This window comes from Tyto alba, unplaced genomic scaffold (assembly GCF_018691265.1).
Source record: "Tyto alba isolate M040663 unplaced genomic scaffold, T.alba_DEE_v4.0 Super-Scaffold_45, whole genome shotgun sequence".
NCBI lineage: Eukaryota > Metazoa > Chordata > Aves > Strigiformes > Tytonidae > Tyto > Tyto alba.
The window spans coordinates 38,603,513-38,630,976 of record NW_024881321.1 but is presented as its reverse complement, the minus strand read 5'-3'; the positions used below and the strand labels follow the sequence as shown (position 1 = coordinate 38,630,976).

The 27,464-nt window shown below is 39.8% G+C and overlaps 2 protein-coding genes and 1 long non-coding RNA gene across 5 annotated transcripts in view; 2 read left to right on the top strand and 1 right to left on the bottom strand.

Annotated features, from left to right (window-relative positions):
• Positions 1-401: 401 nt before the first annotated feature.
• Positions 402-17,878, bottom strand: LOC116962636. 2 transcript variants are annotated; one of them, XR_004407688.2, is made up of 3 exons: positions 17,766-17,878; positions 1,295-1,446; positions 402-809 (listed from the first exon to the last, which is right to left on the bottom strand). It is a non-coding gene; the product is annotated as an uncharacterized LOC116962636 (long non-coding RNA). The 2 variants fall into 2 exon arrangements; XR_004407689.2 differs by lacking the exon at positions 17,766-17,878 and adding an exon at positions 3,146-3,224.
• Positions 4,095-11,258, top strand: SULT1C4 (sulfotransferase family 1C member 4). 2 transcript variants are annotated; one of them, XM_009976801.2, is made up of 8 exons: positions 4,095-4,144; positions 5,023-5,200; positions 6,866-7,003; positions 8,262-8,359; positions 8,676-8,802; positions 10,050-10,144; positions 10,342-10,522; positions 10,685-11,258. In XM_009976801.2, the coding sequence occupies exons 2-8, from the start codon at positions 5,029-5,031 to the stop codon at positions 10,795-10,797; spliced, it is 924 nt and encodes a 307-aa protein (XP_009975103.1). In that variant the 5' UTR covers positions 4,095-4,144; positions 5,023-5,028; the 3' UTR covers positions 10,798-11,258. The 2 variants fall into 2 exon arrangements, with proteins under 2 accessions (XP_009975103.1, XP_032852973.1); XM_032997082.2 differs by lacking the exon at positions 4,095-4,144 and adding an exon at positions 4,299-4,539.
• A 316-nt stretch (positions 17,879-18,194) lies between the features above and the next one.
• GCC2 (GRIP and coiled-coil domain containing 2) overlaps positions 18,195-27,464 on the top strand; it is a 32,275-nt gene continuing 23,005 nt past the window's right edge. Inside the window, exons 1-6 of the mRNA XM_042805973.1 lie at positions 18,195-18,332; positions 21,183-21,245; positions 21,892-21,976; positions 23,039-23,106; positions 23,939-24,043; positions 24,524-27,013. Of these exons, the coding sequence (XP_042661907.1) occupies positions 18,231-18,332; positions 21,183-21,245; positions 21,892-21,976; positions 23,039-23,106; positions 23,939-24,043; positions 24,524-27,013 (2,913 nt within the window). The 5' untranslated portion in view covers positions 18,195-18,230. The remainder of the gene's footprint in view (positions 18,333-21,182; positions 21,246-21,891; positions 21,977-23,038; positions 23,107-23,938; positions 24,044-24,523; positions 27,014-27,464) is intronic.

Here is a 27,464-nt window from a genome sequence, read left to right as displayed (position 1 = left end):
TTTTAAATGCAAAAATATTCAGATCCAACACAAAAATTAGAACAAAAAACGCCTTCCCTGCCTTTAAATTGTCTGAGTATTATTCATGTCCACTAGCCTGAGACAGATTTCTTGTCCAAGGCACATTTCTGTCAGTTGTTTTTAATATCTGACATAACACATTCAGTGAGTTTTTGAGTTACCCACATTCTTTCAAATATTCTTTCTCTATATACAAATAATCCCTGAAACACTCATTGTGAAGAGAGTAAAATGAGCTAATACAGCAATGTTAGTGCTTTCTATTAGTTAATAAAGCAGAACCTTTTGCCAGAGATCTCATTGTGCAATTATCATCAATAAAAAATGCTCTACTGATTATAAATAAATAAATAAATAAAAGCTTCAGATAGTTTATTTAAAATATTTTATTTCTTAGATAATCTCTTTTTTTTTTTTTTTTCCAAGCTAGAAAATGCAAAACTCATATACTTAACAGGAGTTTAAGAGATTTTAAAGATCTCACTTGAAGAAGAGCAATAAACAACGTAGACCTTATTCCAGACTCTGGAGGGCTAACAGAAGAAAACTATGTCTTTATTCATCTGCCTGCTTCTAGTTTTGACTCCACTGTAGTGCTGTTTATCTTTGCTTAACTCCCTTCAGACGTTCTAGTCAGTAACATTTGAATATCCCTGCTCAGGTAAATAGTCGTATTAATGTCAGGAACAGCATAGTGTGGGCAGGGAGAGCACTGAAGTATAGCAGCAGCATGTGTTAATGGGGTCCTGAATCCATGAAATATCCAAGGGTCCCCAGGACATCCCCTTCTGGTTTTCAGTCCATGCCAAGGAAAAATGAGAAGAAACGGTAACAAATCTGTGCCATTGAATAAAAGTACGTAAATAGCGCAAACATGCTCTTATCCCCAGAACAACTCAGGTGACGCTGTGCCGAAGGGGAGCTGTGTCCTGACACGGACCAGAGGAGGAGGAGGAGGCCCAGGCCAGCAGCCAGCCCAGCAACTTGGCCATCTTGTGCAATAATATTCCTGAACACCCCCCCCATCACTGTTATAAATTGCTGTGTGCTGAAAGGAGAATTTTAGCTGGAACTAAATGAGAGACTCGTAGACAATTATCACACTGTGATAAATGAAAATTTTTTGGCTCACCATATGTAGATTTAAAGATGGGAGATGAGGAAAAAAGTAAGATAAAGGTACCTCTGCTCTCCCTTTGTACTTTCTTGCTGATCTGATGCAGATTTCACTAAGCTGTGACTACAAAACCCAACACTAAGCACCCCAACTCACAATGCTATACAGCAAGGATACTTCCAAGGACAGATAAACATATTCCTGATTCGCAGTCTCTTGTCTCCGTGCTGTGAGCACCCAGCAGTCTCTTCGTATTGTTGTTTCTGTTGAGTGGCCTGTGGCTTTCCACTCCAGGTAAAGATCTAAAGCTAAAATAAAATACAAAATACAAAATACAACATACATCACACAAAATACAAAACACAACATACAAAATACAAAACACAACAAAGAAAATACAAAATAAAATACAAAATACAAAATAATACAAAATAATACAAAATACAAAATACAAAATATAATAAACCCATTATGTGTTACATGAGGAAACACCTGCCAGTAGCTTGTACTCAGGAAAAGGTCAGTGGAAACCTGGAGTAAACTCTTTGCAGAGTATGCCTGGTCTTTTTTTACAGTAGCCCAGTAAACCATGATCCCAGCTCAGAAACCCAGTCCCTGGGCTGACCAGTTCACCTCTTACTCCGTATTTCACAACAGGAGAAATCCATCACCCATTGCCTACTTCCAAAGCAATTTTAAAGCTGCAGGCAGCGGGTTTTGACCTCACTCCAGCTTATCTGGCACAGTGTACTGTTCACAGGCTACTCAGATTCACAGCTGCAATAAAAGAGAACCACTCGATAAGCAGCTCTTGGGTTTTTCTTTGTTCAGACACACCAGCTGATGTGCTTTGGGGATTACTGCATTATCAGGATGGTTGTGTAACTGAAAGGCTGGTGAATACCACTTCAACGCAGCAAATAAACTCCTGGGTGCAGATGTAAGAAGGACAAACAGAATCAGCACCAGCTTAACACAGAGGAAAATGACAAATCCTTCCATGGCAAAACTTGAAAGTAGTGGTCATGTTAGGAAAAAAAAAAAAAAAAAAAAAAAAAAATAACAAAACCCACAAACAGAAATATTATATCTTAACCATACATTCTTTGCTTGTTCTGTGTTATTTGTTCGTTCTGGGATTGCCAGCCTTTCAGAAGAAAAAGCGTGTCAGAGCCAGAAAAAGATCAAGTGGTTGATCGAGCAGTTCTCTCAGTTTCTTGGTTTGTCTCCCGATTCTTTGAAACTCTATAAGCTATATAAACTATAGAACAGCTTGAATGACCAAAAAGGAGGAGCTTCTCTCCACAGGCAGGACCTGCTCAGTGTGCCCTGGGAAAAACCCACCCGGGCTCCGTCCGATGCTGCACAAACACAAGGTTCCCAGCATCTGAAGGGACATAACATTGACTCGCTAACTATATTCTTATTATTATTCTGTCATATTGAAACAGTTATATTATGAAGTTATTTGTTGTCAGGCCTTTCTTATCGATATCCAGAAAAGCCCTGCACCAGCTCACTCTCACCTCACTCCCCACATCCAGGGCAGAATATCCGCACTTCCCACCAGTGCCTTAAAATGCGAGTCTTTGCAACCTAGATCCCTACGTTCCTCCTACAGCCAATGGAGAGCTAATCCATTCAGTTCATGGACTCTGCAAAGCAAGTCAGCTCATGTCTGGTCAGTGGAATCAGTCTCTAAGCTCCACTGGCCATGCTGACTAGCCCTCCGTACGCAGGCAGGATTACTGCAAGGATGGCCACATCCTCATTTGATTAGTATGCATGAAATGTCTTTTAAAAACTGAGGTAACAGAAGGCCATTTTAGATACAAATGTTTCCAGACCATCCAAAAGATGACCAAAAAGGACCTCGAGTACTCACAGTGCTGGCATGCCTTCAGCAGAAGACAGAAGCAATGCCTGATAGCAATGCTGTTTCAAAATAAATTTCCTTTATGAACATAATCCATTCAAACTTGCTTGAGTTCAGCTGGCACGACCTACCTTTTGCCCAAGAGCAGCTTCTCCCGACGCAACCAAACATTTCAGCGTGACTGCAACAGCTGGGAACCAGATATCAAAGTGTCAGTGGCATACTTTTGGCAGCCAATGTTACTATGGTGTTTGGGGCTAGTCTGGGGCGTGTCATTATCTCTCCCAGTATCTCATGCAGATATAAAAATAGATAGGGACTTAAATCTTACAAAGAAACTTTACCTCACACAGAGTGATCCCTAACCTTGTAATGACTAGCTAGTTAACATGTGAACCTGACTAGAAAATGCTATAAAACACAAACGGCTGGCCCCAGAAATGAAACAGACCCTTAGACATCTATTAAATGAGCATGGTGCAGTACATGGTGAAAACGGAACCAGGTAACTTTTAATTAATTCAGTCCTATTGATCTCAGGTATTAACAAATAATAAACTATTTTGAAATTTAGATTAAATGTTAGTAAGAAAATTAATTATTCCAAAACTTTTGACAATGACAGAGACAAGTTAAAATAATCTTGGAGGAGCTACTGATCAACATTTAATGTTGTTGCCAGTAAAGAATCATATTTTAGATGACAGATCATAGAATGGTTTGGGTTGGAAGGGACCTTAAAGATCACCTAGTTCCAAACCCCCTGCCATGGGCAGAGACACCTTCCACTAGATAAGAATTCAAAGTATTTTTCCTTCACAGGATGAAAAAGAAGCTCATAAACCAAACCAGAAAAACTGCTCAGCCGTTGGCTGCTGCTGTATCTCCTCCTTTGCTCTCCTCACACTCATAGGAGGAATATAAACTCCACCCGAGCTTTCATTCTACTTCTGCCTGAAGATCTAAGTGGGTGCACAGTCATCAGTACAGACAAGGATCGGAGACATTCAAGCAGGAAAAATTCTCTGGGAAGTTTCTTCTTGCTTCTTTTTTTTTAAATTTCTTGGGTCACTGTCCAGCCACCAATCCAACCTCTCGCTTTGCTCAAGTGAATCTGTGTGAAATCAGGTGTAAGTAAACAATGAAACAAAAGGAAATTTTAGGCAATGTTTGCTGTTGGGAGTGAAATGTCTGTTCTCTTTTCCAGCTGATATTTTTGAGATGATTTTCGTAGCTTTCCTATAAGCAGAACTCTCCTCTGACAAGATTGTGAGGCTCTGAAGGTTGTGGTTAAGAAGAGTCCTCCTTAAGAGAAATCCAGAAAGTAATAACTAGTTGCAGTAAAACTGTACAATAGGCAGCAGACCTAAATAGATTGATTTAAATAATTAAAGTCTAACAACCTTTAGTTAATGATCTATCTAGTTTGGCTTATTTATCTGCAACAAATTTCAACATACAGCAAAGAGCCCTAAGAGTGAAAAGCTCCAGGAACGCAACACAGACAAGCTCTGCAAATATCCTTGTGAGTATGAGGCCCAAAGGGCGTTACCGGGTTTTTCTGTTTATTTTCATTACGAAGGAAGGGCTGAGTCCTGCATGCTGACTTCAGTGGGAGCTGTTATGCTCTGCCTTCTTTTGAATCACACCTCTGATTGCTTTTTCTTGCCTTTCAAGGGCCACATACTTACAGTCAGAATTTTATATACGTATGTTTGGTAAAACATTTAAAGATGGGAATAATGGCTTTTTTTCCTTTTTGTATCTGAGTGAACAGAGTGATTTTTAGAGATACTGAGAACCACCACCAGCAAAATACCAAGCATATCTGAAAATCAGATCCAGCTTTAAGGAGCCTATATATGGATCCAGGCAGACCAAATCATAGCCAAGGAAATCAGATGACATGGAATTCAGTTAATAAAAGAGACCTCAAGAAAGGATGAGTAAATGTAAGGTTTTCTTCAGAGCAACCATGTTAATTCCAAGCCTTTCCTTCTTCATGCAGTGCTGAATGGCCCTGGATAAAATGGAAGATTTGAGTCTGAAACAGATAGTGCCCCGAGCTGAGATAGTTGAAGTGGAAGGTATTCCTCTGACAAAACCAATATGCAGCATGTGGGACCAAGTGTGGAAGTTCAAAGCCAGACCTGATGATCTGCTCATCGCAACCTATGCAAAAGCAGGTTGGTGTGGGTAGGAAACAGAAAAGTCTGGGATAATGCTTATTGTTGAAATTGAAAATTATGTTTTTCTATTCTGGCTGATATTGGTTTAAGCCCAAACCAGACATATTTTAAAGACATGAGGCTCTGTTAGTTGTGACTAGCAACTTCTGACTTCTTTGGCAGAAGTAACGACCATCTATTTATACTAAAGTTCAGATGGTCAAAGTCTAATTACCTATACTTAAATGATTCCTTTGATTTAGATTATATTCGTATATATTAATGGCAGAAAAAGAAGTTTTCCACCAATAGGTAATGACTTAACAAAGCCTAGTAAAAAGTCATCATTACTAAGAAATAATAGAAACCAACTGAACAACTATGTAATATTTGTTATGTATCTGGGGAATGACTTGGTGTGTAAACCAGTACTAATTTCTGGAAATGGGCTAATTATTTTCATGAAATAATCAAATTCACTTAATAGATTCAGACAACAAATTAAAATATTCACCATTATCTATCTGGTATTTTATTCAGCTTAACTCATTACTATTTCTTCTCTTGACCAGACCCTTTATACTTACTACAAAGGAAAACAATGAATAACAAGTATCAATATTAATCCTGGATGAATAAATACATGTACAGTTTAGGGGATTGAGGAACAGATTCAGGAACATCCGATGATCATAAAAAAAATAGTTACTTGAATTAGCAAGAACTTTTAAGTAATTTTTTCAGCAGAGAAAAAAAAAACAAAACAAAACCAAACATTATTACAAAAAACCCCAACAAATAATTATTTTTGTAAAACCTAAAAGCTTTTCATTTATTTCCTGTATACTGAAAGCATAATCACGTTCTTTTGTCCAGCCTGGATTAAAACCTTTCAGCCAATGAATTGAAAGAAATAAAGTTAAGAGTCCATTTGAAATTGCTGCATCTGTCAGAGCTGCACAGCTCAAGAATCTTAAGAAGGGTTGCGTTTCCTGCCCACACTGCTTTCCAAGTTATCCCTTGGCCTGTTTTCTAGCTGACCTGCCACAGTACCTCAGCGGAGATGTGGTTAACCCAGTGATCACAGCTATCAGGGAAAAGAGCCGCATGAGAGACACAGCACTTAACTCTTACAGGATGTTGCAGCAGCTCAGGCAGATGAAATGTTGTACTGACCTTCATTAAAGCATTCCAAATGGGAACCTTGAAAAGACTGCAACTTTTTTATATTTTCAAACTTCATGAAATTTTTACTCACTCAGTTAGGTATTTAATTTTTTTTCTTTCAAATTCAGGATGAAAACATATGTTGAAATATCTGATTTTTTGTGAGCTATGAAAATTAGGAGAAGGGAATTTCATTCATCTCATCAAATAATAAAATCTCCAAACAATAGTGAGTTTATCCCAGAGCATTCTTCATTACTGGCATGGGGGTGGAGGCTCTTTCTGTTGGCAAGAAGAAGCCTGTCTAAAATGGAAACCCTGAAACTGTGCTTTGGGATTTACCTCTGTATTCCTAATTATGCATTTTTCCCTCCATTATCGTCTCTTTCCACTTTGTCCATCATCTTCTGTGCTGTTCCTTCCTCCGTTAATACGGAGTCCATCTGGCTTTCAGCTCCCTAGCAGAAGAGACTCTTGGCTATCCCTGAGTGAAGCTCTAAACACTGACATTTGCAGGTACCACATGGACACAGGAGATAGTGGATATGATTCAACAAAATGGAGATGTTGAGAAGTGTAAACGCGCCACTACTTACAGACGTCATCCTTTCCTCGAGTGGTCTATCCAAGAGCCTTCAACTGCATATTACTCAGGTGAATATGATATAAATAACTTTGTATTTTAGACGAAACAAAACAAGACAAGAAGGGTCTCACTTGCTTTGTCACTGAACTATGCACTGTGTCGGCTATCAGGGATCAGTTCAGTTGCTTTAACAAAAACTTCTAGTGCTGCTCAAGCCGATGCAAGGCTGGCAGATGTGACTCAGGTGCTATTGAAGACCATGCTGCTTTGAAGTGGCACCTGAAAGCCGTGTGTGATAGTCCACAGTACCCAAACCAGCAGCAGATATGAGTGAAATGGCAAGGTGAGGGCAACTGAATCCCATTCTCTGAGTAGGTGCTGTATGGATGAGAAACCTATGTCACAGGTGTATTCCCAAAAGGTGGATTGTGTTTTCAGTAGTTTTGCTGCTGTTTGGAGTAACTGCTGTTAAATTCTAGGGTCTAGTCATCTAAACAAGCTATGGGGCATTCAGGCAACCAGCAGGCCTGACTGTTTTGAAGTTTCGTATGAGAGTCTTCCCCCAGCCATGGCTCCTGTCCCACACAAATCTTTAAGCCAGATTCTCTTCACATTTGAAGCTGAAGAGCTTGACTAACTGCAGCAGAAGTGCTTCTTCTCCTCTAAGCTAGACTGTGTTGACACAGAGAGAGACAAAAAAATGCTAAAGGATGACAGAGGATGATAGACAATGATAGGGAAAAAAAGAATGATAGAGGTCATGATAGATGTTTAAAAAGGAGAGAAGGAGGGGATAACACATCTCCATGTATCACTAGATATTCCCAAGTATTCCCATATATCCATAGCCACTCAAAATCCACTGTCCATCATTCTCCTGGTTTCTCTTTACATAGTATCCAGAATGTCTAGTTAGCCAGTCTATTCTTCTCATATCCTAGAAAGAAACAAATTTTTCTTACCTGCAAAGTGAAAGGAGATCACTAAATACTGCAAAGGAAAAACTTTGATTGGGTGAATATAAATCAGTGTTCATCATTGTCCCTTGGAATGCAGTGGTTAAACATGGGCCCAGGAAAGCAAGAAGATACGAATTAGTGTTCCCCCTTTCATCCTTGAATACTTAGGTTAAACTTTCTCTAGAAACACCAAAGGTGATTATGCAATGTTGTATGTTGCACTGCTACGTAATTGCTTTGGAGATGAGTGATCATTGCAAGGTGAACTGCTGAAAAGTCACAGTCAAAATCCCACATATCAGAATAGCAAAAAAGTGCTAGTGCAATTTAGAGAACAAGTCATATCTCATAATGAAACATCCCACAGGCCTGGAGTTAGCTGAAGCAATGCCTTCTCCACGAACAATAAAAACTCATCTCCCTGTGCAGCTGGTGCCTCCCTCCTTCTGGGAACAAAACTGTAAGGTAAGGCTGAAGAGGTAGGACTCAATTCTACTTCAGCAGCAAAGAAAGTGACATAAACCAGGACTGAATATGGTGTCCAGAATCTTTATGAAACCTAAAGGTCTCTCCAGATATTTTCCCTTTAATGTGCAAAGCCTGTGTGAAACTAAAGAAGTCACGGCTAAGTTACCTGCATTGAATTTCAGAAAATGGCAGCTTCAAAGCAAATTCTCTTAAGCCTCTGTCATCAGGCTCCAAGAGAAAACTCCAGGAGATGCTCAGTATCTATATAAGCATGTGTAAGCTATTTTTTCTCTCTCTTTTCATATCAATAAAGATAATCTATGTGGCAAGAAATGCAAAAGACAACCTGGTGTCATACTACCATTTCCACAGAATGAATAAAGGAATGCCTGACCCAGGAACCTGGGAGGAGTTCGTGGAGAAATTCATGTCCGGAAAAGGTGATGAACTGCAGTCAGTTGTATAAGAGACTTTGTTAATTTAAAAAATGCGTTACATTGATTTATTTATTTCAGCTATGATTTGAAATCCAGTGCTGACACTTTACGGAAAGAGATCTACTGAAAGTGTTTCAGTAATAATTTATCTTCATTCATGGGTTTTTATTAGTACCTAAAGGATTAATTTTATATTTACATTCCCATTTTGGAAAAAAAAAAAAAAAAAAAAAAAAAAAAAAGCTACTCTTTATTTTATTATCATTCAGAAACATATGTGACAATTTTCAGGCTTAATCTCTTCTCTCTGAGGTTAAAAGAAACCTGCTTGGAAGCCAGCTGGGAAGGAACAGTGGTTTAATTGGTTTTACTCTAGCCTGATATACAAGACACCAAGGTTTAATTTTGTGTAGAACTGTGCAGTGTGAATTTGAGTTAAGGGAGTCTTTTTACCTAAATTCATCTGTATAAAAATCATGCATCTAAACAAAGCCAGTTATCTAGCCAAAGACATGCAACCCAGGAAGCTGATTCTTCCCTTTCTAAAATAGGTGCTCATGTCCAAGAAAGAAAACCTGCTCAGGTGGATGGCAGTCTGCAATTTTGGTCAGTAAAGCTTCTATAGGTCCTTAATATTTTTACCACCGTGCCTAGAAACACCACTGTCTGGACCAGCATGAGAGTCTCATGTCTAAAGGAGACCTTGTGTCTTCTGTTTGACCAGCTCAGCTTGGGAGCCATCTGTCCCAGTGCAGACATCTAGAACATAGCTACCTCTGTCCAAGCTAGTCATCTTGATACTTGCTGGAGAGAAACAGGCACTTCTAATAGTGTAACAAATATTTAAAACAGCTAAAATCATGGAATAATGCGTGTTGGAAGGGACCTTATCTGGTCCAACCCCTGCTCAAAGAAGGGCCAATTAAGGCCAGTCCTGTCCAGCTGATCAGATGAATCACTCTGGAAACATCTGTTTCTCTCCATCGACCATAAAGGCAGGCTGCAATTTTCATTCAGGGGTAAGCATCTGCATTTGTTACCCTCCAAAGTTACACATGAATCCTGCTCTGAGCATCCATATGCCTGAGGGATTAATAGCACGAATGCTGTGATAAGCACGGAGCACAGCAGTCATGGCCACAGTGATTCAAAACCAGCTGGGAAATGCCCTGACACTGGTTATGGGGGAAACAGATACCTAAAGACAGTTTGGGCATCTATAGCTGCTGATGATGTTACTCCTTTTTCAGTGCTCTGGGGTTCCTGGTATGACCATGTAAAAGGATGGTGGAAGGCAAAAGATAAGCACCGTATTCTCTACCTCTTCTATGAAGATATGAAGGAGGTAATGAATATATGTTTATTGAGCTCTGACATCTGGAAGTCCAAAATCAACAGATTTCTATTATAATGCCAGCTGTACCAGTAAAGCTTCAGTTAACCTGATTGACTGACCCTGACAACAATTGCAACTTTAACATTATGTTTGATTCCTTTGCTTTTCCTGGCTCTGTATCTTATCTCATGTTATTCTCTCTGGAGAATCCAAAGCAAGAAATTCTGAAGATCCTGAAATTCCTAGAGAAGGATGTGAATCAGGAAGTTCTCAACAAAATACTCCATAACACTTCATTTGAGATAATGAAAGAAAATCCCATGACAAACTACACTAAAGAGTTTCAGGGAATAATGGATCACTCTGTTTCCCCGTTCATGAGAAAAGGTACTGAATTTTGTTACTGGCATCAACTCTGTCTTCCTGGTTGTCATTCTGTTTTAAAATAAGCCTTGAAGTGTAAGTATCTCGTGAGTCACAGCTAATGGGCTTCAGGAAATCCTCGTATATTAATCTTTTTTCTTTTTTTTTTGCTTTGTTATTTCTTAGGGGTTGTTGGGGACTGGAAGAATTATTTCACTGTGGCGCAGAATAAGAAATTTGATGAAGATTATAAGAAGAAAATGGCTGATACCTCTCTTGTTTTTCGCACAGAATTGTGAAAATTAACAATGGAAATTATTCCCTATGATCTTTAACCTTTTCCATTTTATATATTTTGCTTTTCCTTCACAAAATGACTGTGTCCCTAAGATTTCAAAATCTCTCCTTCACACACCAACTTTTCATTATTGTGAGAGTGCCTAAATTATGTGGTAGTTTAAATTGGTCTTCCTGAAGAAAATAATCCCACTGGATACTTCTCATTCATTCCTCCCACAGTAACTTTCAGCATTAACAAAAATATTTTGGACATGCTTTCAGATTTTGTCTTTGTCAAACTGCAGTTAATATTGCTGGCATTTTCAAATCAACCTCTAACGGAAATTAGGAACCAGTAGGAAAAAAGGAGTTAAAAGAGTGCAACAGGTGTGGGCATTATCTGTTATTCACATGTTGTACAAACATTAATCAGTAAATAACAATAAATATATTGAAAGGTGGTCAAGTATAAGCAAAGCAACAGAAGTGCACAAAGTAGAATAATTTTCTTTTTCTCTCTAAGCTGGACATCATAAATGCCACTGAAATGAAAGCAACGTTTCCAAAAACACTGAACACCCATTATTTCCTTCAATAAACCTGTCAAAGGGCTGCATAGCAGCATTTATCTACAACCAGGCTGTGAAGGCAGTAGTCCCTACTGCATCAAGACAAGAAGCCTTTCTCACTGTTGCCATTTGAAACGGATAGCGTAATCTTCTGTTAACATTTGGAGAAGTCTGAAAGCTGGTATGAACCAGGTCAAGAGTCAGTGCTGCAGATACCATCTCCCTCTTCTCCACTGTTGTAAAAGTGTTCATCACAGGACCACCTCTGCCTTTTCTTCACTCTTCTCTTGTTAACCAAACATACAAGCATCCCGCTGAGGGCTTAGTTGCAATAGAGCCTGGTCAATATTATCAAAGAAAGACCAGTTCTGCTTCAGCATTAGTACCAGCACTATAGCCATGCTTTCAGCTTGTGGGAAGTGATTCATAGCCCATTAAATTATAGCCAACTGTTACCAATCCATTTTTGGTTTTAAAGTGCTGCCATTGAGCTTGGCACACAAAAAAGAGCCCAAAGAGTTCCTGCTTAACTGGGTTTGCACCCTGAATGTCAGAGGGAAAACAACATAGATGTCGGCAGCTGGAGGAGAATACTGTCTTAGTATTTACTCTAGTTTAGCCAAGTTTAACACAGAAAATGTTTGCTGCGGTATTTTCTCTTTGGCCTGTGCAGTGTTTCAAGGATTAAGTAATAGGAGCAGCTGTCAACATGCACAGTCTATTTTAGGCTACTGATTTAATCCAAATATCTAAAATGAATGCAGTTCTCTAAAGGGCAGCAATACCTTGCATCGAGTTTGAAAACAAACAAAAAGCTTCCTGTTAAATGTAGAAGTTACACTGTCAGTTCCTGGCCCACCGAGTTTCCCCAAACAATGCAGGAAACACTGAAACCAGGAACACGCATTTGCTACCTTAGTGCAGATGTAGGCAGTTGAAGAGCTTTAGATGAACAGAGATTCCTGTTCACAAATAGAGGATGCCTCAGTAAATTGACTACCTGAGTGAAAAAATAATCTGGCCGAAATGCTGCTGTTCATCACAGCAAGGTTAACTATCATCCCAGGGAGCTTTCTGCTACTTGCTTTGGGTTTTGTTTATGATTAACTTGATCTGCTACCATTACTATTGCCACTATGAGGAAAAGGCGTTGCCTGCTCTCTGACATACTTCCATCCTCTTCGGTTGCTCCATGAAACAACATGAGTCAGCTCAGTTTGTCAACCTAATCCTCATTCAGTGCTGTAAGAGCCATCAGTAAATGGAAAACATGCTTATCTCAGTAGCTTGGTGGTATTTTATGAGCGGTGCCGTACAAAAGGTTGCATAGATGACCTGTTTGTTCCTCCTTTGAAATCCCTGAATCTATCAGAAGTGCAAAATGCTGACAGTGGCTGAAGCCTGGTCTGGAAGGGAGCTGCAAAGTCACTGCAAGGATAGAGGCACAATATAATAAGGGGCTCATATCACATTGGGAAAGTCACCTTTGCTCTCGCTTCCTTAGGTAACTCTTCACCCAGCTACAGTTCAGCTGTTCTGTAAAGCAGATAAAAAGTAACAGAGGTCACAGTGCAATCCTGGAAAAAAAGGAGGGGAAACAAACACTGGATGTGTGGTTACATAAAAACTGGCTTTTCTTATTCTATTGATATTATATATATTCAAAGACAAAAATGTTCACTTTTATGACAAAATATAGCTGGCAGGGGGATAGAAATTGAGATGTTTCTGCTTTTTATGCCCTTTCAAGCCACCACAGCTGAGAGAGATCAACCTGTGGATTCAGTTATCATTTGCAAAATGTTATTGATTATACCAGTATAAAACTACAGGGAACAGTGAACTGTTACCAGGGAAAATGACTGGATCTGCAGTTACCAGGAAAGTTTGGGAAAAGGGTTAATAGGCTGTATGCATCCCCCAATGGGCCTGGAGAGTGCCATGCTTTGGTGTCTATTATGACAGTATGGCAACAGAGGTGTGCACATGCTTCTGGGTGGATGACTGGAGGGTGCCTACATCTAGAGCACCTTTAACTTACGTATCTTTAGGTTTGTCGGTTGTTATGTACAGAAGAGCTTTAAATGATGTGTTTGTATACAGAGATTGTTTACCAATACCAACAAAAGTTGGTAAGAGGTTTAATCTATTTTTACGTAAGATACTGAGCACCTGCAAAAGGAGGTTGTACATGTTCAGCTAAATTATTTCAAATCAGTTTAAACTATTGTCAAGCTTCCAGTGCAAACAAGTGACTCTTGTTTACTATGGTGATAGAGCTCCGTACAAAGCTCTATTAGCCATACGCCCTGAATATACACCTATGCTTTATTTTCATCTGGTTACCCAGGTGCATGATTTTACTGACCTTCTTACATAGGTGCAATTTCTTCTATGTCAGTTTAAAAAGGACTTGTGTCAGTTTAGATAACACAATCCCACAGCAACTTCAATGCTGCTTGTCTCTTCTTTTATAATAAAGTGTGCCTGCAGAGTTTTGATAGCTGAGAAACTTTGTTATTCATCTCTAACAAATGTTTGAAAATCAGCGTTGATTAATACACGCTACACATTCACATGGTTCTGTTTTCTAGTTCTGCATTAACAACTACCAAAACAAATGCTCTCAGGGGGAATGACTGAAGATTCCTGCTTTGATATAGACTTTTTCATGCGAACCGCTGTATTAATTCTAGGGTAGTCATGATCACCCTTTAGCTTGACTATCGATAGCAACTAGAGGATCCATTTTACTTTCACAGGGAATGCAACCATTTACGAAATAGAAAAAGCACAAAGCTTCAAAAAATTTGAGACAGAGAATGGAGCTGCTCTGTCTTCCTGGCTAGCATTCAAAGGCAGAGAGACACTGCTTTTCTTCCCACTGCAGATTATCTGCTTCATGCTCAGATTGAAAGTCACTGTTTCTCCAGATAGGAAACAGACTGCAAACAGGAAGTAGTTTTTATTTAATTTGTCCTATCCATATAGGAAATGGATATCCTATCCTATAATATATACATTGTATCTTTCTTATAGTGATTATGCCAACATGTTCACAAAGTGACTTATCTTTACAACACGGTTAATTATTAAGTCTGGAATTTTCCATAACTGCATTAACATTCTACCTTAAGCCTGGACTGAAGCTTCCATTTCCTTCATGTCCTCAATGAGTGGTGCAAGCCCTGTCTTGGTGTAGGCTGTAAGGGAGCCCTGAGGCACACTGAGAGAGAAAGTTAAGCCCTTCATACATGTAAGATTCAACCAAACTGTGCTGCCAGACCTAAAGCCATGGGCTTAGGCTGGATAGCAAGGCTCTGCCTGCCCTCCAGGCCAAGCACAGGCTCAGGCACTGTAGGTGGACCAGGAATGTTGTCACGCAGCAGTGTCCCACGGTTAACGCTGAAGAGGCAAATTATTCATGGATTATTTTGCAGAAGGGCTTCAGCACAGCCTGCTGCAAGGGCAGTTGGTATTTAACAGCAGCGTGAGCTCAGACTGCCTGCAGGACTGTGTGAATGCTCACAGTTGTCATGGCCATTTACCATGACCATGGAGGCAGAAGGCTTATATCAAAAGCAAGCCACACTGGGACCTGTTCTGGTACAGGCAATATAAGTGTAGGTAGAGTCTCAGGTTAGACACCTAAAAATTAAGGTAACTAATTTTTATTTTTTTTAAATTATTCAAATTGGGCCTCTTGATTCACAGTAACTTGTTACTGTACCAATAACCTTCATTGATTTATATTTGCTACTATCTCTGTGTGCAGTTGAAAGAGCTTTTATGTTCTGTTAACAATGGAACAGTCTTTTAAAGCCAGGCCCAACCCTAAGTGCTCAAGCAAAATGTTAGTTTCCTTGTTTCAGTTTCATGCTAATCTTTCAACAGGCTTGGTGGGCTTTTCAGACGCGTAATAGAACAAACTTCTTACCTCTCAGTTTCCTATTGCAATTTAAGACCAGAAATAAGGACAATGTATAAAATTTATTAACACCTAACCAAACCCTTCACACACAAAGTACTATTGAGATAAATACAAAGGACAATACTGCCCTTTCATCTTATTTATATAAACATTCAGATTAGCCTCCTCTTTTATGCTTTCTTAACTTCTTCACTCTACCTGTAGCCTCTACCATTCCACTCCAGTGCTGAACCTGAACACAACCCAACGAAATGGCCATAGTCAGCCAAAGACTTTACATTTGCATGGGGCAGGGAGGATACTTTAAGTTTTCAAAGAAGAATAGTTAACATACTGCAAATTCATACCCTGCCTTTCTTTACACTAAATTGGCATGTAGAAAAGCCATAAAAGTAGCTCAAAGCAAGAATGCTGACGAGCCCGGCATGGTTCACAACCAAGAGTTTGTGATCTTCAGAACCTGATGGAAAGGCAGATTCTACAGTGGCAAGTATTTAAAGCATCAGTTCTTGTAGGCTGGAAATGCATTCCTCAGTTGCAAAATTACAGTAATTTTCTCATTCTGTGCTCCTCAGAAAATTCTTGCGGGTCTAACAACTCCAATGATAGTGAACAAGCATTTGTAACCTACCTTGATGTAAGCTGTTTACTGATTACAGCCCTGTGGGACTTGGCTTCTCAGTGAAAGCAAGATTTAAAGTTTGTTGTGCTCTGCCCCAACACATCTCATAAATGTTTTGACAGTCTTGTTTTACATAAACAATACTATTTTAAAAGGTGAACTAATTATCTTTTACAAAGATAATAAAATCATAGAATATATGGAGCATATAAATTTTTCTTGGTTTTCTCACTTATCTTGTCTCAAATTAGCTACATGCAGTATGTATCAACTTACTGGCTCCTTCTGGATAGGTAAGATATACAATTCACAAACTGTTTAAGAAAATTATGTAAGACTACTGCAGGTATGAATCAACATTTTTTCCCACAAAATATGGAGCAATTTGTACTTTATTGTAACACACTGAAACTATCAACTGTCAAAATCCTCAATCTTTTTTCTTCTAGTAAGTCGAGAAACTTTTAAAATTCTCCTACCATTCCCTAACCAGGATGCTTTGCAGTTGCTGTTGCAATTTAGGACCCGAGTGAAAGACTGTCAAGACAATCTCAATTATAAAATATGCCCAAATTCTGGAGCAGGGTGGGAGGGGAGAATTGGCCTGTCTCTGACAAATACCTGTTCCACAGAGGCAGGGCGCTCTGGGGGGGGCTGGGGGGGTGTGAGTGCTCTGTAGCCAGAATCAGTTTCAGAAAAGCCTACAATGAATGAGCCAGTAGACCATTGTCTTCAGTACAAAGACATCTGAAAACCAGCCCTTCATGTGCCTGCCTCGGACCATCTCCAAAATCAATTCCCACATAGGCTAAGTCATGAGATGAACCAATAGCTGGATAATACGTGTTTTTCTGAGGATAGAAGGAACAAATTTACACGGAACATTGTTTTCTCTGGGGTTTTTCAAAAGAGAAGGTAAGCTTTCCTACAGTGTTCTCCCCAAATGTCCAAATTCAATTGGAGGCTGACCTGGAGGGACAAAGCCGTGCAGTATGGCATAGTTTAGGGTCAAAAATTTTTGCCACGGGATGGTTCTGGACGGACTGTATCTAGAAAGGCTCTTCTTGAAGCGGTGTGAAACGCACATGTTAGACCACAGCAGTGCAGGCATAGGTACCCAGTTCCGATTCTCCCAAAGCAGATGGGAAAGATTTAATCTGTTTAGTGCCCTGCGGGGCTTCTAAAAAGTATAACAGAAGTAAACGGGAAAAACTGCTCCTTGCTGTTTGATCAGGGCAATCTGTTCCTTGCCAGCAACCTCTGTGAGAGCATGGAACCATATGCTCCTGATGCAGTTGTGTACCTGCATGTATTGCAATATACAATATATATAATGTACAGTGAATGCACTGGGGGGGGGGGGGGGGGGGAAGACAAGGAAATAATTTCTGAGGTGTATGTGAAGAACATTTCTGCCTTTTGTCACTATTTGACATTTGACTTTTTAAAAAAATGACAATAAGGAGACTTGGAAAAATGCAAATTCTTCTTCCAAGAACAGCATTTTGACTAACATAACTCTCTTTTTTTATTAAAGTAATAGCTATTCTCTTATGACAGTACAATTAATTCAGTGAGATTCAACGTTCATTCAGTGAACTGTAAATAGAGTAAGATGCCTAAATTGTTTCTCCCAGGCAACTTCTCATTAAAAATCAATTACTTACCAGGAAATGTCAAAAATAAATCAAGCACTGTTAAAGTGCAGGCACGGTTGAAATGAAAAACTGTGTGCACTTTGAAGTAGGTATTGCTCCCCCTCAAACACTTACTCGAATGACCGTAAAACTATTAAAAAAAAAAAAAAAAACAAAAAAAAAAAAAAAAAAAAAAACAAACAAAAAACAGAACTACAAGCTGGAATACCTGGCTTCTGCTATTTGCTCTGCTACAGTCCTTCATATCCGAAGTCTGACAAATGGCTTAATCGTTCTGTGCTTCCGTCATTAAAACCAGGATCCTGCATCCTTAAGCACCCGTCTGAGCACATAGCTGTTCCCCCCACACCCTCCCTCCGCCGACGGCGAGGCAGACGCGCCCACTGACAGTCCCCCCACGCCGCGAGGGGCCCTGGCAGCCGCGCGTACCCCTCGGGAGCGCCCCCCGGCCGAGGAAATGGCGGCGCGGGCTGCGGCCCCGCTGCGGCCCCGCCCCTTCCCCTGAGGCGGCTCGTGCCGCCGCAGCCGCCTCCGCCTGCCAGGGGGCGGGGCCGGGCCCCGGCGGGGGGGTGGGGCCTGGCCTCGAGGGGGCGGGGCTCCACTGACGAGCGGCGCCTAGTGCTGCGGCCGGCTCGGGTTGGCGGAAGGTGCTGCGTTCGCCGGCGTGCGGGGGATGACGGAGGCGGAAGTGGCTCGGGGAGGATGTAGCGGCGCTGACAGCGGCCGCGGTGCCGCGATCTCCCCGCCCCTGCAGCCGGCCGGCCCCGCCATGGAGGTAACGGGGCGGCGGGCGCGGCTGGGGGAAGCGGGGACGCCGAGCCCTCGGGGGGTGTTTGTGTGTGGGGGGGGGGGGGGGGGGGGGAGGGTGGTTCCGTGAGGGCGCGCGTGACCTTGGGTTGCACACCCCCACCCGTAGCCCGTCCGCCGCGCGCGCCGTTGGCGGGCGGTTGTCCGCGAGGCCGGAGCGGTCGCCTCAGCGGTTGCCGCCCGCGGCCAGCGTGGCGGGCGGGGATGGCCCCGGGCCGCGGCGCGTCCTTTCGGCCTTGCTCGCCGCCTGCCCGCGGGGGTGGGTGGGCAACGGGTGCCCCTGTCCTGCCCCTGCGGGCGTGGGGGGCGCCGGCGCGGGCTTCGTGGGGGGGGGGGTCGCTTCGTGCCTTCCGCCAGAAGGTGGGGGTGTCATCCGGCGTGTGGGGTCGGGGGGGGCGGTCAGCCGGTGCTGACTCAAGGGGAGAGACAGGCAGGTGGCGCGCAGTGAATGCGGGGAGGGCCCGCGGGTGAACAAACGTCCCTTTCCTAGTGGGATGACCTGATGTGTTAACTGCCTGCCGACTGGGAAATGCCTACCGACGCGAGCGAATAAAATCACTGTAGTGTATGTGTCTAGTGCAGCTTTCATAACCACCACGGCAAATCCAGAGGCAACCTTGAAGAGTTTAAAATTCCTACATGAAATTAACTGGCCTGGTAGTTTGAGCTGCGCGCGTTCTAACCCTGCCTCAACTTGCTGAAGCGATCACAGCTCGGAATGTGTTTTTATGTGACTTGGTAGGATTAGAATTGGTGATGCCTAAAAGTTGCATTCTGCTCAAAAAGTTGGTCTTTGTAATCGTCGTTACTGCCACAGTTTACATCAAAGCTTAATATATTGCCTTCATACATCGGTTAGACTTTTTCAGAGTGTTCAGCTATTGCAAAAGTAAGGTACAGGTAGCAATTAAAATACACAGAACATGTTAAACTGTGGCTTGGAAACACCTTAGTGGAGATAAAGTAGGCTTTGACTAAAAAATAAAACATGTATATAACAGTAAAGTATGGAAGCATACCATGGTTTCAGAATGGTGGAAGAGAAACTTGAGAATCCTTGCAGGATTCAGTGTTGTGCTTAGAAGTGTATGTACTGTCTGCTGGCTCACAGCTCAGATGTATCTAACCAATTAAAAGTTGAGGGCTTTTTAGTAACTAATCTTCTCTGTTCTTCTAATTCAAATGGGTGAAGCCTGCTACCCAAGCTGCTTCTGGTTTCTGTTACCAGAACAGCAAAACCGGATGCATTGTCTTACATAATACCTGGTTCTGCCTCTCTCCATGTTGCTTAAAGGAGAGTAAAATTAATGTGCAAATTCATCTGACCTTACTGTAGTATGGGGAGACATGTGCTATCATTTTCCTAAATACATACAACTTACTGTACTTAATTATACTGTGTAAGCATATTGCTTGTAGTGACAGTGTTTTGCTAACTACAGTGCTGAAATATTAGGAATGTAAATGTTTACAGAGTTCTGCGTACCAAAAAAATCTAAAACTTCATAGGTTTTTTTTTTTTTTAATGCTGTATTTGTTTTACAGGCACATTATTTTCTAATAGGTTTGCTTTTGCCATCTCAAAAAAACCTCTAGCCCATGTGATACAGAGAAAGATAACTGTAACTGCCTTTGTCCTTGGTCTGTACTTGAACCCATATTTCTAATGATGGCCTTTCTTATTATCTGTATCAGCTGTTCTCTCCAAATTGTTAGTGATTCTTCATTCTAGTAATGTTTAGATCCAGTTTGGGTTTTCCTTAGTTTCTATTATAAGGTGGTGGGTTTTTTTTGTCAGAATAAAGAGAGTAGCAAAATAAAATTGAAGGTATGTGCATATATGCACGCATGCACACACAAACATGTAGATATATAAAAATACAAATATTTATATATACTTCTCTTCACTTTTATGCACACACAAATATGATAGTATGAAGGAAAAAGCAGGGTAAAGGTCAAAGCTTGGAAATGCTACCCTTTAATATATTGGAAGTATCAGTGCCATTTTCCTTTGCCCCATCTTAGTTATGTATGTTTCTCCATGTTCCTGAGTATAGGTAAGCTCATAGAAATATCGTAGAAAGTACTGTAAAGTAACATAGTCTCCCAGATTAGACCTGTGGAAGTTTACAGTAGAAGGTGTTATGCATGTGTATTAGGAATGGGGAGCCCAGAAATTTGCAGAGCCTTTGCAAATCTGTTTGTCAGGCCAGCAGTTTTAGTGCTAACCAGTGTGGTTAAAAAAAAAAAAAAAAGTCAGGGGGGCAGGGAGGGTTATATTTTGTTCAGAAGAGCCCTGGTTTTGCAGTCTTTTCAAATACAGTTGTTAGGCCAACAATTGTAGTGATAACTAGTGTGTTTAAGAAAGAAAAAAAAGCTGAGAAGTATATGTGGTTCAAAAGTTCCCAGAGTTTGATTTAAGTGCTACTCCTATACAAGCTTTTTTTGTTCATGCCTTTTTTTAATAAGTCTTTTAAGAACAAGATAGTGAGTCATGCCTTTGTAACCTCTTGTAAATAAAATATTTTTTCAGTAGTGTATCAACTCTAGATGTCAATTTAGTAATGGAATCATAAGATCATACTGGTTTGGAAATCAAGAGTTTTCTATTCTGCAGTTGTATTGTACTAATCACGATAGATACTGAATTTTTTTCCATTATCCTTCAGACTAGTCCTTCAAATATATTTTTCATTTTTTTCCTTGAGCTTTTACTATATTAAATTATTCTCAGTGTTCACAGACTTTCAGTTACTTACTTTATTAGTCTTACATTAAAAAGTTCATCCACAGATTGTACTTTATTTTGTTGTAGGTTCAAGATGCTGGGCAAGAGCTGGTGGCATCTTCTGGCACACCGGGATCAGGCAAATCAAAGGTAATCAACCCTAATTTATTTGGGTAGCAGTAGTTGAAAGGGTTGCAGCTTAGCATGCAAGCTGTGACTAATAGGAAGACTTAAAGATATTTTTAAACAGTTTCCTGTCTTTTAGACTTCTTGAAAAATTGATGTATAAGCACTAGGCTAAAGTGTTTTGGGAAGCATGGGGAAAAAAATCTCATTGATATGTTCACTTCCTGTTACAGTATTTGATAAAATATTACTAGCATTCAGTTTTGGCAGCAGTCTGTTTCACAGTGTACACAGACTTCTTTGCATATGTTGAAGTAAATTTAAACAGTGTCGGTGTTAGGTCAGCATGCTATTTTCCAAACATTGTTCAAATTATATTACTGAATTGTAACCCTTCCCAGCTGAGTTTTCCTGTCTGTCTCATGCTGCCCAGTTCTGTGCTCTAGAATGATTTTGGAAAAGTGCAGAATTAGGAGTAGTTTCTGTTACTGCACTTGAAATAACAGATTTGGATAGCAGAACAGCCATAACTTTGTTCTTATTAATGTGCGATAAGACAGTTTCATGCCCTCAAATTTAACTTCTTAGAAGTCACTTGCTAAAATGCCCTGTTCTCTGCTTACCTCTGGGTCAGAGGAAGGTGGTTTCTTTAATATGTACTTTTTTACAGCTGGACACATTGCCCAAAGAAGATCTCATCAAGTTTGCAAAAAAGCAAGTAATGCTGATACAGAAAGTGAAGTCAAGGTGTACAGGTACCTTTATGGAAAGAGAACAATTTCTGCCTTAATGCTTAGTATTATCTGACCTTTCGTAATACCACTGTGCATTTTTGCTAGGTAGATTTAATATCCTACATGTTTTTTTCTGCAACTTCACCATTTTTTTTTTTGTGGGAGGGTTAGGACTGAAGTCCTTAGAGCAAGGAAGGGAAGAAAAAGAAGCATTGCTTTTGTCAGGTATTGGATTAATTTTGGTCTGGCAGTATGGCATGATGGAACAGTGCAGCTTGTGCAAGAGTTGAAGTGGGACTTGTCATTTTCTGTTCCCCATATCGGTTGCAGGGATACCTCTTACTTTTCAGGAAGCACATGAAAGGAGGAATGTCTCTGATAGATTTTTGCATAATTAGTGCTGTTGTAGAGTACAGTGGCTTCTTTAAAATAGTTAGCTACTTTATATTTGATCATTTGCTCCTTTAACAAGAAATTGTAAAATATGCCAAACAAAATTTTGTGTTAACTGCCTAAAAGTATCCTGTGTAAATCTGTGCTGTCGTGTGCTGCCTCTCTCCACTCTGCTGTCCCTTTTCTTTCACTGGCCCACGATTTGTACTCTTGGCACCTCCCCTTGTTTGGAGTTACAGTTATGCTGACTGCTGGTGACTGCCCAGCGAAGCAGTGAGGATGGGGATGGGTTTATACTAGTGGGGTTATTCGTAAGATCTTGTTCTTCTACCTGCTGCCTATTTTTAGAGAACTGGTAGGAACTGTGTATCTTTTCTCTGTCTTAAACTGATCATTAAATAGAACATAAGACAATCATCAAAAAAATTTCTATCTGTTGTCCCTCTCCCCAGACATGGAAGCTTTGCTTCCCCAGGAAACCATGCTAAATGTCAGGACTGGAGAAAATAGTACTGAATATTTGTTCTTTTTCTAACATTAGCCTTTTCTGTCACTCAATAACAAACAAAAATTGATGAAGTAAGACATCTCTGATTTGAATAGGAGTGTTGTTAGGCACTGGATTTGTTAGTAATTTGCTACTGTGGTGGAGCATCAATTCATGCTGTGAAATTTCTATACTTTTTTAAGAACTAGAAAAAGAGATTCAAGAACTCAGATCTAAAGCAGCTACTGGAGGAGCTGATGACATTATTCAGGTAGGACTATGTAACGGTTTTCCAATGTATTACATAATGTTAGCTGAAATAAATCTACAGAAATCACTTGGTAAATAGTAAATAGCTTTAAAACTGTAATTCAAATTGAATCTAATCAATTTTCAGGAATTCAAGACACTTCCTAAAACCTCTTTTTTCTTCCTACCCCCCACATCCTTACTCCGCTTCTCAGAAAACACTGTCAGTTCTGTGAGGAATAGTACAGAATAGTACAATTTCCTCAGCAAGACTTTCCTTGCGTAGCTGGTTAGACAGGCTTTTGTTTATTTTAGAATGACCGCTGCAGAAAGATTTTGGCCATTTAGAAAACTTCTGAGACAGTCATTTGATGAGATCAGAACCATATAGTTAAAGTTTCATGTCGACAGAAATACTTTCAGGAAAGTAACTGGAATTGTTTTTTTAAGTGGTAAGAACATCTGTCTTTCTCAAAGAAAGGCTGATAGACAGCATATGAAAGTGAAAAGTGGTAGTGAGGAGGAATTTATCAACTGGAAAATGTTGTTAATTATTTGGATGGAGATTTCTTTTCTGCGGAAGGGGAGCTCCCCCCCACATACACCTGGTGATAAAAAATTAGCTGATCAGAAATAGGATTTTCAAGGGGACCTGTTACTGAGCATCATTGTTTTAGTTTACATATTCCATCTCTGTCATATTTGGGCTGAAAGTAGCTGTAGAAATCAGACTTACCTGTTTAATTGACAAAAAAGTCATGACCAATATGTGAGGACCTATGGTTTCCAAAAATTGTTTATACTTCTGTTATAAAGAAACACTTCTTTCAGTGATACTTCTTCCTTAAAATTAGGCTCTCACAGAAAGACTGGATGTTGTACTTCTGGAAAAAGCTGAAAGTCAGCAGCAGTGCACAGCTCTGAAAAAAGAAAATATTCAAAGAAAGCAAGAAGCAGAGGTACCAAAATGAACAATATCACATTACTTTAATATTGCAGAATTATTTTCATCTTTATTTTCTAGTTTTGCTTGTTGTGTATTTCACTATAATTTTGATCTTCACTTACCTGTGTTCTGTTTTACTTTAAAAGAAAATCTAAAGGCTTTATATGTTAAAGCATGTTTTCTCTGTACCCCTTAATTGATAGTTTTTACAGGACTGACAATAAATATAAAATTCTTACATGCACCAGATAGATCCACAGCTGTTCCAAAAGGATTCAGTCTGTATGTTAGTTTTTGTTTCTCATTCTGAATACGTTTTTGTACTACTCTCTGCAGTGTCTTCTGAATTGAGTTATTCTAGTATAGTTAGATATTTTAAAAATATAGCAATTTTTAAAACTAATGACTCCTAAATCTTCATTATTGTAAGCGGTTTATTTGGAAATTCTGTGTGCTAAATTACAGGTATTTAATAACTTGCATATTTCTTTAGGCTGCAGTGGCTAAGACAGAAGAATTGCAGAAGCAACTGGAGCAATCAAGTATTGACTCTCTGAAAGAAATAAAAGCTCTGAAGAGTGAATTGGCAAATGCACGATGCAAACATGATGAAGACTTAACAAAGCTGAAAATGGAATTAGAGGAACAAGCGGAGAAACAAATGGAGCTGGTGAAACAGATTGAGTGTCATAGTGATAGTCAAAAAGAAGTTAAAAGATTACAAGATGATGTCCAAAGAATTAAATCTACTTATGAGGAGCAAATTTTGTGTCTGAACAAGCAGTTGGAAACTATGAATGAAGACAAAAACAGAGAAGTGACAAATCTGCAAGAAACTATTAAAAGCAACTCTCAGTGTTACCATAATGAAATAAAAAATCTGAATGAAGAGCTCAAAAGGTTAGAAACTGCCCATCAGGAAGAGGTGTCAGAGCTGATGCATCGGATTGAAATATCATCTAAAGAAAATGAAGAACAGCAAAACCAGATAAATCAGTTACAACACAGTTTGGCAGAGGGGAGCTTAATAAAAGAGAAAAATGCAAAGGATGAAATGTGTTCTTGTACTGACCAGTGTGAATATGACTTGGAGCAGCTGAGAGAAGTCTTAAATAAAAATGTAGAAGAAAAGATAGATGTTGTAGATGCACAAGGAGAACCTTACGTTGAAGTGAAAGTGGAAGAAAAGGTTAAGCACCTGGAGCATAGTTTAGAAGAGCTCCAGTCCCAACATAGTATATTAAAAGATGAGTTAACTTACATGAGTAATGTTAAACTAAAACTGGAAGAGGAAATCCATCGCATAAAGGATGAGTACTTTCATGAGCGGGAAGACTTGGACTTTAAAATAAATGAATTGCAGCTTACTAAAGAAGATTACTGTTGTGTAATCGAAAAGCTAAAATTGGAGCTTCAAGCAGCAAGACAGCAGTGTGAAGCCACTGTAAAAGAGCATCAGTTAGAGACTCAAACTCTGAAAGAGCAACATAAGAGAGAAATTTCTGAACTAAATGAAACTTTATTATCTGGTTCTGAAAAAGAAAAGATGGCATTAGTTTTTGAAATGCAGGAACTTGGAGAACAACTTGAAAAGCTAGCTCAGGAGAAAGAAGAAGCAGTGTCCAATTACAACAGCCTGAGAGAAACAATGGAAACTCTACAGACTGAGCTAGGGGAATCTGCTGGAAAGATCAGCCAGGAGTTTGAATCAATGAGACAACAGCAAGCTTCTGATGTCAGTGAACTGCAGCAGAAACTCCGAGCTGCTTTCAATGAAAAGGATGTTCTTCTTGAAACTGTGAATCGTCTCCAGGAAGAAACAGAAAAATTGTCATCTAATCAGCTAGAGTTAGAAGAACTTAAATGTAGAATTGTTAGTCTTCAGGAGGAGAATAACACAGCAACAAGCACCATCAACCAAAAAGAGACTGCTTTGAAAGAACTGGAAAAGAAGATCATTGATCTTGCTGATCAAAACAAGGATATTTTACATGAAGTAAAATGCTTAGCTGAAGCGAGAGAAACCCTTCAGGAAAGGTGCAAGCAAGAACAAGGGAAAGTTCAGGAACTTCAGCAAGAAGTAGATGTTGCTAACCAGTACAACAGTGACCTGAAGAAAAAAGTGGAGGAATTGACAGAGAGGCTGAATGAAGCTTTAACCAGGAAGAATGAAAATGCTCAAGTGCTGGAACGACTGGAAAACCAGATTGAATCTCTGGTGCGTGAAAGAGAGAACCTTTCTTCTGAAGCATACATACTTTGTGAGGAAAATAAAAAAATCATTCAGGAAAAAGGCAAATTAAGTGAAGAGCTGGAAAAGATTACATCCGAAAAAGATTGTTTGTTAGTGTTGAAAGAGCAGTCTGAAAACTTAGAAAAGAAACTACAAATGGTGACTGCAGAAAAAGACCATATATCAACATTACTCAAAAGTGAACAAGAGCACGGATCCCTTGTAAGAACTCAGCTGTACCACTTACTTGAGCAAGTGGGGTCCAGCGTTTCAGATTCTAATGAGGAATATGATTCTCTTAACTTGTTACAAATTGCAAATGAATGCTTGGCAAAAATGAAGGAAGAACAGCGCCTTGCTCTAGAGAATGAGGAGAAAGCTCTTCACTTGCAGCAGGAAGTTGAGAGACTAGAGGAAGAAAATGCAGCTCAATATACTGAACATAGATCCCTGATTAAGGATTTTGAAAAAGAAAAGGATCTCTTGAGAGAAGAATTGGAAGGAGTGTTGTCTGAAAAAGCAGCGCTTCAACATGATATCCAGGAGCTGAAGAATGCCAGTGAAAAAACAAGGATTGAAAACCAAGATCTTTTAGCTAATATTGAAGAGATCACTCAAAAACTTGTTTTTTATGAAAAGCAAATTCAAGAACAGCAAAAAGGATCAGAAAAACAAGACAGCTTAAATTTCATTCTGGAACAAAAGGAAACTGAACTTAGAAATGTGAAAGACGAACTGAGTTCTCTAAAGGTTATATTTTGTTATTGAAGTATACAGACTAAACCTCTAAAGTCTTCAGAATTAAGGTTCAAAAAATACTTTCAATTCTTTTTTTCTTATTTTTTTTTCCTTGGCCTAAAAGTGAGTTTCCCTTCTAGAAAGCACATGTTTCTGAGTTTCCTAGCACCTCAGAATCCCTTCCCTCCCCCCAGGAAAAAAAAAAAAAAAAAAAAACAACCGAACGATACCAGTCATAGTGCTATTTTGACAAAAATTGCTTGTACTTGAACCTCTCTTCCTATCAATATCCCTCAAAGTGATCATTTAACTAGATGGACTAACTGACCTCATAATCTTTCACCTCTGACTTCCTATGATCTCCATCTCAAACAACTCCTGCTTGATCTGCATTAGCTACTCCTAACTTCAGGTCCTGGGAATTGATGGTTATGTAAAACTGACAGCTGCATAATTAATGGTC